The 12150-nt window shown below is 39.9% G+C and overlaps 1 protein-coding gene across 11 annotated transcripts in view; it reads right to left on the reverse strand.

Moving 5' to 3' along the window:
• Positions 1 to 12150, reverse strand: part of C5h8orf34 (similar to human chromosome 8 open reading frame 34) — a 539213-nt gene that overhangs the window by 351808 nt on the left and 175255 nt on the right. For 8 of the 11 annotated variants that reach the window (NM_001109259.2, XM_039110519.2, XM_017593563.3 and 5 more), the window contains exon 4: positions 11328 to 11456. The exons of the other annotated variants lie outside the window; for them this stretch is intronic. In NM_001109259.2, coding sequence (NP_001102729.2) covers positions 11328 to 11456 — 129 coding nt within the window. The remainder of the gene's footprint in view (positions 1 to 11327; positions 11457 to 12150) is intronic. 11 annotated transcript variants of the gene reach the window in all.

Here is a 12150-nt window from a genome sequence, read left to right on the forward strand (position 1 = left end):
ACATTTCAATAGCACCCTTCCTGATCCATTTTTTTTTATATGTTATGATAGCATGCCACGTTAGGGCTGGGAAGAGTCTCCATGACTGGGCACCCAACTCACATTTTGGGCAGGTGGAAGAAATGAGCTAATGTCAAGTCAGATGAAGAAGGATCAGGAGAAACACTGAAGTTTAAAGTGCAAGGGAACAGAAGAGTGTCAGAGTGGGATTTGAAACTTAAGGTCAGTAGAACCCAAGGGCAAACAGGAAGCAGCTGAACCAGACAGCAGAACCAGAAGAAAGAAAAGAAACCTGACCAAGAGTGCCAGAGTATTCAGTTGCTCCTCCTAGAGACCCAGCAGAACCTGCAGAAGGTATGCAGTCTGCCCCACCAGTTCCCACACAATCGATACCAGCCTTGGAAATCACTCATACACGGGAGAATACCATGCACTTCCTCATCTCAGTAACTGGCTCCATTCTTCTTGTTGTAGATAAAATTAACATGTATCATACCTGAAAACATATTCTTCATAACCACAGTCCATGGTATTCTTTTAATAAGAGTCGTTGGTGAGGATAGGGAGATACCTCCATTGATAAAATGTTTGCTATGAAAGTATGAAGACCGGATATCAGAACCTAGGCTCCTATATAAAAATATAGGCATAGCTTTGGACACCCATAATAGCAGTATGGGAGAGCAGAGTCAGGAGGATCCCTGGAGATTGCTGGTCAGCCAATCTAGCAGAATTGACTAGATCCAAATTCAATGAGAGACCTTATCTCAAAAAACCAAGCAGAAGCCATTAAGAAATGTATCCTATGTTGACCTCTAGCTTCCAAACACATGGGAATACACCCCCCCCCACACACAAATTATTGATGATGACTAATACTTTAATTTTTGGAATGGAAGATATAGGTAATCATTAAAGAGCATTAGCAGGTGCTCTAGAGAACTGAGTTCAGTCCCCAGGATCCTTATGGTGATTTATAACTATCTGTGATTCCGTTTCCAGGGGATAGACTGCCTTCTTCTAGCCTCTGTGGGTACTGGGCATATGGTGCACATGTATACATTCAAGGAAAACACTTATGAGCATAAAATATAGTAATTTGTCACTGTGCTGAAAGATAGTCTAGCTTCCGGTTTAGGGAGGAGGTTGGTTAGTGAAGGAGAAAACTCCACAGGGAACCAGCTTGGGAGCTGCTGTGCCATGGTAGAGAGTGTTTGACCATCAGGAGGAGGTGGCAAATCAGATATGTCAAAGCTTTCTGGACAATTATAGATAGTTCTGTAGGCTTAGCATGCATCATACCTTTACAAGGCTTGGTCTTTTAAAAACATAGAATTACAAATGGTTATTGTAAATAATTAAAATTTTAAGCAAATTAATGATATCTGGCACACCATATGGCCTGAATTATAGTCTACAACACACTTAAGACACATTGTTGTAGATTATAAAAGTATGTCTTAACTGCTACTGCTGCTTTTAATACAATTCTACAGAAATGTCCCTTTTCTACATACATCCATGATTAAGACAGAACACCTTAGGCATAAATATTTAAGACTAAATCTACATCAACATATAGAGAAAGAGGGTATAGAATCTATGAAATGAAATTCTCATTCAAGTTCACGACAGTTAGGTACCTGGAATTAAACAGCCCGGAGTGAGTTGCATGCGATTTCTGAACCTCTTGATCTTTGGAACTTGCTGCTCAAATGCCATGAAGCGGCTGAAATAGTTTTCTGATCTAGTTTTCAGAAAGCTCTCATTTAATCTTTAAATTTTTTTAGACGTCAGATTTGTGAACTGGTATTCATAAAGACAGAACCAGCATGACACTCATCTAACTTAACATTAGGTAAGTGTCAGTAACTTACTTTTTTAATGCATAACTCATGTGCAATGTAGGCAATTACTGCCAGCAAGTCAGGAACAAAAAGGCACAGCCAAGAAGCATGTGCCAGAGCAGCCAAGGACAGTTTTGTGGTGGCTGGCAGTGTGTGCTGCTTTCCAGGGTGGGGGTGTTCACTCATGGAGAAGAAAAGGGAAGACATATCCCAGCTGAAGAAGTCATGAGAAGCCACAGCAGAAACTCAGCCTGCCCATGTGGAAGACTAGCACGACAGACAGCCATTTCCCCTTATCCCTTTAACTATTCTGAGTGTTTCGTCTAACAACCATACTTTGTGGAAATACAAAGTGTCAGATAGTCTTAACATTTCCATAATTTGATGACTTTGCCCCCAAAATTATTCTAATAAGCATTATATTAAATATAATTAACTTAACTTTCTGTTTTCAGCATCAAAAGACCTAGGGCACTTCTCATTTCATTTTTAATCAAAATTTATACTGATTAAAAGTAGTTGCAGGAATTTTAATGAGACTCTTCTCTATGAAAGCAAGGAGCATTAGCATTGTGTATGAACAGTCAAATCAGCATTCTTCCCAGGGCCTAGAGTGTCCACTTTTCATCAGCTCTTTAAAGCTTACAGAGACTGGGGATCAGTACTAAATGAAATATACAAAGGTAATTTTCTTTAACACTCTATAGAGAAGGGTTACATGAATTCTAGAAAACTCACATTGGACTAGGAGAGGGATTGAATGTGGTATGGCCTGGGGAAGTGACTCTGTGAGGGTTAGCTTCTCTTCTCCTGAAGCTATGACAGGCGCAGGGTGCAGTTCAACTGGAAGGTACTTATCCAGTATGCAGGAAGCTCCAGATTTGATCTGACACACTAACCAAAACTAAGGCCCAATCAATCAATCAATCAGTCAGTCAGTCAGTCAGTCAGTCAGTCAGTCAGTCAGTCAGTCAGTCAATCAGTGGTAGCAAAATAATCTCCACAGTTTCCATTATCTCCTGAGCTTCCAATTTACTCTCACCTCCAAAGGGGTCTCAGTAGCATCAGAATGCAGTTCTAAAACACAGTCCTCAGGAGTCTAGATATCACGTGTATCCCTTAAGATGTGTGATTCATCAAGATGGCCATCTACCAGGCCTAGAGTTAGAATCCAAATGTAGGTACAGGAACACAAGTAGTGGCTTTTCACAATTCTCTCCACCTTGGTCAGGATTATTCTTCTCATGAAAGTAGATCAGGAAATTCCCATATGAAATGATTCTAGCTATTTCTTTCTTATCTGGCTCCCTGCTGGGGAAAACAAACCTTCATGATAAACTATAGAGACACGGTCTTAAAAACCTTCCTCATGAAAAGTCCTTTTCCAATTCTGAGGTAAGGTGCAGAAACAGAATACATACAATGGAAATGCTGACTTGGGAATTACAGGAATAAACTCTGCACATTTAGTCCAGGTGTTTCCATGGAGCATCCCATTGTCAGACTGGAACTAGCTATGGTGGGGCTAAATGCACCATGAGACTTGATTACCACAAACCTGGCCCCATTTTTAGAATAAATGAATTTAAAACACTTACTGTAATAGATCATACTTGCAAAATACCCACATGCATCATGTAGTTGATCAAATACCTTTGAACATTTGTCAAACATTGTTTAGACAGGTTGCTTTTAGGGCAGAGAATTCCTGCTTGCTTGCTTGTTTTTGTTTCTGTTACTTGAGACAGTATCTTGCATTGCGGCTGAGGCCAGCCTTGGACTTGGAGCAATTTTCCCTGAGCAGTCTGAGTATTCTAGTTGCAGACATAAGTCACCTAACTCAACACATTTGAGGGATTCTGATTTTGATTGGTTAACCTTGTAACACACTAAATAATAAATAGTTTTGATTTTATAAATTACATATGGCCTGTTACTTTCTAATGTATTCATATTCTATGCACACACACATTCACAAATATGTGTGTTCTCTCTTGTCCCCCCTTCTCTACACACACACACACACACACACACACACACACACACACACACACACACACACACACACACACAAACACACACACACCTATCTAAAAGAAGCCAAACCGAAGTGGTCCCCAACTCCAAACAACACTCCTATGTTCTCCTAACCAGAGCCTCTCTCAGCTCTTCCCTTTAAAAACAAAACAAAACAAAACAAACAACAAAAAACAGGGTCTCGTGTGGTCTGGGCTAGCATCAAAATCAACATATGAGGTTGACTTTGAACTTCTGATCTTCCGACCTCCATCTTCCCAATGCTGGTGTTAAAGGCAAGCACTATCACCACTGGCATTCATCTGCTCCTCCCATGAGTATGTTTTCCAGGAAGATTCCATGACTCAACTTTCCCTTTCTCTACCCACTCCCTTCCAACTACTATGTGTTTGCTTCTGCTTTCTCCTTTTTCTTAAAGCTATATTTTGATAAGTAACATAATAGTTCCTGGTTATGAATCCAAACCGAGAACTTTCCTATTGTAAAACAAGCTTTTATGTTTTATATCATCAAGTCTAAACCTGTTTCTCACAGGAGGAAGAAAGCAGCATGAATTTTATAGTTTATACGCCAAATGTCCTCTTTAGAGATTATATCTTGTCTATTGTATGGATGCATGACTTGTCAATTAAACCTATGGCCTATGGGAAAGGGTAGAATAGAAGGTAGGACACCCAGGAGGCAGAAATGATTCTGAGATAGAGCCAGATACAGAAGATTCACCCAGAAAGATGTAGCAAGACAGATGCACAGTACCTAAGCACAGGTAACCAGCCACACGGCAGAATGTAGGTTAAAATAAATGGGCTATTCATAGTTATGTCTGGTCATAAAAGAGCCTAGCTATATGGCCAAGATATTTGTAAATACATTTTGAGTCTGAGTCTTATTCTCTGGGAGCACAGGACTTGGCAAAAGAATAGGACCAAACTTTTACCCTCCTCCAAAGCCTCCTGGGCTGGGTACATAATCCTAAACTGTTGGGAAATATTTGGGGAAGTGGCAAAACCTTCAGAAGGTAGAGTCACTAAAAGTGATTCTAGAAGGAAGGTTAAAACGTCTGCCTTTGAAGGTTGTAGCAGGGTCCTGATTCTGTGCTTCCACCAACCTTGAGGTCAAGGGTGTTCTTTATCTTATTTCCAGTTCCATTATGTTCTACAGGAGGGCAGAAAGGCAAGTGACAACAGACTGAAACTGTGAGCCACAGATGATGCTGCCTCCCATTAATTGTTTGGTCAGGTAAAGTCTGCAAAGTGAACTAACACCAAGTAGAAAACAAGAAACTTTCATTCGCTCTTAGACAGCTAATGAGATGAATGATTCTCCTCATAGCATATTCAGATAAGAGAGAAATAATGTAGCTTCCAGCTCTCCACTCATTAGAATACCACCACAATGAGCCGTGGTAGCCAAGCCCAGAGAAAACTTGCCTGTTGTATGTCTGTCTTTCTTTTACAGATTTTGTCGAACACTGGATCCATGCTCTATTAAACACATTCCTGTGTTCCCCTGATTTTATGAGCACATTCTTGTTTTGTTTTCATTCAGTCTCCCTAAAGATTCATTTTATTTTTCTTCACTTGATCATTTTACTACATGAATCTCAAATATGTGTTCCATGCCTTGTGAGTTTCTTTATTTTTGCATTAACGACTCCCATATCTTTATTTGCAACGTCAACACCACCCTAAACCACAACCTGATATATGACTTGCTTGCTGGAGATGCAGGCCAGTGGCCAGTGGCTGACTCTGTTCAGATGTCCCACAGCATCCGGAAGCAGAGTTTGAGGTATAGTGCTACATTACCTCCAAACTCCTGAATTCTTTATTCTTATTTAGAGTACAGGCCCCAAGCAATCTTGCCTATAAACAAAACCTAAAGCAGAAGAAACTAATCACAGTACCATCTCTATCCTCACCTTTCCTTCATTACAATCAGCACGCCTTGGTCACAGAAACATCTCAATTTATGTAAACTGCACCATCTTTCGTGTTCATTCGCTCCCATTCTATGGGTACTGCTTTATTTTAGGTTGACTTCCCCTCTGTCCTTGCCTCGAGGTCTGTAGCAAACCAATTCTGTCTGCCACAGTGCCTCAGTATGGTGACTGTACAACACAGTCTGGCTGGAGTTGACTCTTAGGAGGCTTCGAAGCACTCCTAGCTCCCTCTTCTCATAGTTGTCTCGAGCTAACCTTCCAGTTCCAGTGTCTCTCCTGGTTCTTTATGCACGAACAATACAAGGCTTTCCCTTTCTCGTGCACCTTGCTGGAGCATCTGTCCTCACGTCTGACAATAATCCATCCTCATGACGCACTGCGGGCTGCTGCCTCAGCAGTATTGTGGTGCTTTGTGATGAAGTCACAAGCCACTCCCTCGTAGCTCTTACATCACTTTCTGCCGAGTGTAGAAATGATCATTTTTATTTGATAACTTCAGCATTACATGTAAAGAGGAAGTACAGGTCCCTATCTTCATTATTTCTCAATGGCACTAAATGAATGTGGTGACGAATGAGCTGTCGGTTGTTATATAATCTGCCCCTACTTTTTCTCATAAGCTGTTATGCTCTAGCTCCTCAGGCTGCTATACCAGAGAAGATTTACTTTTGTACACTCATGATTGACTGTTACAAAAAATTGTGTTACTTTTTATCTTGACTGAGTACAGATTGCTATTATGTCATGCTGCACTGGTGACTGTCCTCTGTTTCCCAATAGCTGGGTGCCTTTCCCTGGAAAAGCTCCAAAAACTCTTTTCATATGAGCTGTGGCAAACAAGGCAATGTCTGGATGGCCTAAAGGCACCCGCTTACCACTGCCTCTTCCAAGAAAGCTGCCAGATGTTGGCGAGAATCAGACTCAGAAATTACTAAGAGCCTCACCACCTAGGGAGTAGCAGTTCACTGGTGCATTAGACAGGAAACAGCTGCCTCGTCACTTGGAGCTTGTTGTTCTCAGATTTACCTACTTGTTTTTAAGCATAGCCCTCCAATTTATGATTTTGACACAGTAAAATCTCCTGGCAAACAAACCCACAATCAGCCAACCTCGTGCTATCTTATATCAATGGTTCACAATTAAGGAATCTGAAGTCAGATCAAAAATGAAGACAAAGGCATCCCAAAGAAGATATATGTGGAAGACATAGAGACAGCAAACCATGACTGTGCTCAGTGCTAGTCATTGCCAAGTCTTAGGGAGTCAACAAGCTAAGGAAACCTTGTCCTTAGAGTCCTCTGGGTCAAGAGGAGACAAAGGACAAACAGATAATGGCAGGTAAGTGCAGTCAGGAGACTCAAAATGCCACATCCAAATTCAGTCTAGAGCCAGACATGAGCGGAGAAGTCATGTCAGAGGACTCAAGGCAAGGTTGGGCCTGTTAGAAAGGGAAGCTATGCCAGAAGATGAGATTTTAAGGAAAACAAGAACAGGCAAATGATAGGGAGTTATATCAACGAAGTATGGGACACCTGAAAACCATAGACATGATATTGAAAACAGGGTAAGGTCAGACCTAGAAGCAGTTTCCCTGACTTTCTAAATAGAGGCATCTGAAATAACTACCAGTTTTGTACTTGGGGACCTACAGTGTGAGCTTACTGGAGAGAAAAATCCATGAGCGTGAGGAAGGCTAGTTTTCATTCCTAAATGTCCTTATCTCCATACTTCTCTTTGCTTCCCATGCAAGACAATGCTCAGACTCCCTTGCAGCTTTTGTAGAATGCATATAAACATGATGTGTGCCACTTCATGCAGAAACTGGGCTTCCTGGGCTCTTATCAACTATTCAATGATATTAAGGTGTAAGGTACAAGATTCTGATAAGACCACAGAAATGAAGTCAAATTTAAAACATAAACAAAAGGAAAAATGACCAATATTTGGAAATTTAGTTGTGGTGGGGGATTTGACAAGGAGAGAGAATAAATAAAGGTTTGAAGGGCTAAAGTAACACCATCTAAGACAGTGTGCCAAAATGTCACCTCAAAGAGAAGTTGCATTCCCTTTACATATATTGACTGTAATATGGGATACCTGACTGGAGATAGATGTCGAGACTTGACTTCTATGAAAGCCTGAGGGAAAAAGTCTAGATGTGAAATAAACCCATTTGAACTAAGTGTTTGGGAGTGATGAATAATGAGCTGGACAGAGAGAGTAAAGAACATATTTAAGTGATGAATCACAGGATACAAAGAATTCTCATTGAAGACCTACAAGAAATGCTGTGAGGGCATCCAATGCAGGCCAAGTGTCTGTCAGCTCCCCAAACGTCAGAAGTCAGAGAGGTGAAAGAAAACCATTGAACAGTTGAAAACTGCTGGAGAAGTTTCACTGGATGAGGACAACAAATCATACCGTTCTCTTGGGTAGCTGAAGTCAATGGGTGATACTATCAAAACTAACTTCAACAGAATCATTGATACCTTGGAGAGTGGAAGGAAGCTGCCAGCTTGGAGACACCAGACACTAGCTATTCTTTTTGATACTTTGTATGTGAAGTGATGAAGGAAAGCTGGGTGTCTGGAGCTTATTAAAATTCAAGAGGGAACTTTCCGTATGCGCTATTAGCATTGAGTGTGCTGCCTGGTATGCCAGCTAGTCCTCCCTCATGTGGAGATCAATCCCTGCAAATACACTGGTCCACATGGACATATGCTGGGAATAAAATTCACACTAACATTTGGGGACATAGGTCCCAGTGATCATTTTACATGGAACATACATAAAATTGATAATGTGCACATTAGGGTAAATATTGCACTAAAATTAATTTTGTGCAATTGTTTTGATCTTCTTTAATGGACCTGATTGGAAATAGAAACTCATATGTGTGACTAATCTTACCTTTCTATTGCATTGTACATAGGTGAGCATGTTACAGGCTGTTAAGTCACTCTGTTAAGCATAATAATAAAACACTTCCCAAGATTCATGCTAGTACAGTATCTCTCTCCCCTGATTCCAAGTAGGACTACTGGGTGTGAAGAGATATTTGCCTCTTGGTAAGAACACTATTCCATGGACTTTGAGCAAGTAGGGAGAGAGTTTAACTTGTGTGAACCTGACCTGATCGAGTACAGCCTTTAGAAGAAGGTGAAACTTCAGATAAATGTTCCACCATCACCTATAAGAAGTAGTAAATTACTAAACAGATGTATCCTCTCTACTCTGTTGTTAGCAGTTTCTGTGGTTATTGCTTCTCTACATTATCCTGAAACATTAAAGAAGCCCACCACAAGTTTCAGAAAGCAGAGCTCAGTTGTGTGGTCTACCTGTGTATATGTGTAAATGTTTGTGGCTTCCTCATATATATATATATATATATATATATATATATATATATATATATATGTGTGTGTGTGTGTGTGTGTGTGTGTGTGTGTGTGTGTGTGATAATTATGGCACAAAGTCTTCTCTGTCATTAATGGTATTAGTATATACATAAAAGAGCCCACAGAGCTGCCTGGCCTCTCCACCATACAAGGATATGCAAGAAACCAATACCTATAAAACAAACAGACAAATAAACAAACAACAATAAAGGACTTCACTAAAAATGGATTACCTAGGACCTTAATCTTGGAGCTCTTAATATTCAGAACTATGAGAAGTATGTTCTGTGAGTATAGACTTTACCAACCTGTGTTGCTCTGTTATCCAGCACAGTGCAAACTGACACATCCACTACCGTGAACATACATCATTAGGTAGTGGCATGGTCTCTCAAGAAACAGTTTTGGAGGAAGACCAGATAGGACCTAGAATGAGCAATAAGTCAGATACTGGCTTGGCCCCTGACTTGTTTTACAGGGCACCATTTGATGGATATGTATAAGAACCAGTCACGTTCTGTGATCATCCTTCTTTTAGCGACTGTTTATAAACAATCAAGAAGTTGTTACAGCCCTAATCACTTCTCCAAATAGTCAGATTTAGGAATATTAGAATCTCCCTTTTGCCATATTAATGAGATCAAGCTCCTTTCAGGGAGACAATTCAGTAATAAGCTGAAAACCCACTTTATTGTTTTTATTTTTTGTCTAAAAGTAAATCTAGCTCAAAGCAGGGCTTTGCTAAATCCTATCTGGGGGGCTTAACATCTTATAACAGCTTAGCCTCTCAAAGCTCCTCACTGTATGAAAGTCTAAAAATGGAACTAGTTTTAAATTAAAATTATATATGTATATATACATATATATATAAAACACATAAATCTATATATAAGTGTACCAGCTAAGAACAAATACACATAGGTATAAATAGTTTAAATCACTATCAAAAGTTTGCCACAGGACAATGATAAACTTTGATACACAAAATTAGTAAAACTGTACCATTAGAAAAATATCTAGGGCTGGAGAGGTGGTTCAGCAGTCAAGAGCACTGATTGCTCTTCCAGAGTTCAACCACACGGTGGCTCACAACCATCTGTAATGGGATCTGATAACCTCTTCTGGTGTGTCCAAAGACAGCAATAATGCACTCATAAACATTAAATAAATAAATAAATAAATAAATAAATAAATAAATAAATCTTATTTAAAAAGAAAAATCTAGTGCTACATGTCAGAATCATTAGTCTTCATTCTGTTAAAAGAAAACTTTAAAGGAAGCCATGATGTTAACTTGTTTATGAAGATGTCATGGGGGGGCACTTATGCAAACAAAGATAAGAATACCATGAGTTTGTTTCTAAAATCACAATGTTCACATGCACATCTACAAATTCAGTACACATTCACCAAGGCACAGAATCAAAAATGCTTGTTGGATTGCTGATGCAGTGATGTTGGTACTGACTGAAAAGCATCTGCCTGAAGATCATCTTATCTTACAACCTCACCCTTCCCCAGGGAGCCACAGTGACATTGTGCTGCTTTAGTCATGAGAGGAACATCTCATGGAAGGAAAGTGATTTATCTGTGGTGGTCACCTTCTGGATGACACAGAAATCTCTATGCAGTGCCCTCAGAATATAGATGTGACTTCTGGGGGAAAAGTAAATTACATGACACCATGCTCAGCTCTGAAAGGAATCTAAGATGAATTTCATCCAGTTACTGCCCTGCAAGAAGTTGATAGACATCTACAACTCATGGATGTGAGAAGAGTGCTTCCTAGTGTAAACGGACAAACCAGTATTTTTCAACATAGAAGATTGAAGAAGATGGCACTAGATGTGCATTTGTGCTATGTGACAGAAACCATGCAAAACATTAGAGTGCAAGTGCTCCAAGAGGTCCTATAGCTCCTACCTACTGATAGATCTGTGCCACAACACAGTCAAGCCTCCCTTCAAGGCTGGCTCCCTTTGCAGTCCTCGGCCTTCCACCATGATAATGAGGATGTTAGAAATGATCATTGCCACTAGTGATGGATAGATCTAATTTAACATTGGCTCTGGGTTTCAATGATTGTCAAGAAAGTGAACTTACTTCGAGAGAGTTTCTCAAGGGCTTTCCCCAGCTTCTTGCTCTCTTGAAGGATGTGGTTCAATTCATCAAAATCACGGCTTTGTGGTTTAGTCCGCCAGGTCCACTTAGGATGGTCTACTGACCTTGGCACTATGTTTAAAAGAAATGGTTATTTCATAAGCATGTCGTACAATGATACAAACTCACTATTTAGCAACTGTGCCTCACTGAACCAAGATCAATACACAGGGTTAAAAAGTGGTTAAGCTGGAGACGGTTTTCTCATGAGAACAGCAAAGAGATTTAAAATTCAATCTGAAGAAAATGTTTGAACTCAATAAATAGAAGGAAATATGGCTAGATTATGGAAAAAGGGAAAGTGGAGTACTAATTTAAATCTAATTACTTCTGGAACTTAAGAGGAAACACTAGGGAAATGTTTATTCTGTATAACACTATTGTCCTACAAATATTTACTAAGCTCAGCAGTAGCAACTCACAAACATGCTTAAGATGCCATTTGCGTGTCTTCTAAAAACACAAGACTGAATATTTATACACATACCATCATTTTGGCAAAACAACCATGGACATTATTTTGCAGTTAGGGGTGATTGTTCCTTTCCAATAATAAATGGAGCATGGAGAAGTTATTGGGCAACACTCTTTTTTCTAAGAAGACAGAATAAGGAAATGAGCACTAGTGGGATTTAACAAAGTAGAGAAAAAGGAGACTCAGATCCCCAGAGAGTTGGATACAGAGAAAGTAGGCTACAGAGAGTGGGTACAGATGGAGTGGATGCTCCATTTTATTTAAGTATGACAGTGTCAACTTAAGGAGCAT

Source organism: Rattus norvegicus, chromosome 5 (assembly GCF_036323735.1).
Source record: "Rattus norvegicus strain BN/NHsdMcwi chromosome 5, GRCr8, whole genome shotgun sequence".
NCBI classification, from domain to species: Eukaryota; Metazoa; Chordata; class Mammalia; order Rodentia; family Muridae; genus Rattus; species Rattus norvegicus.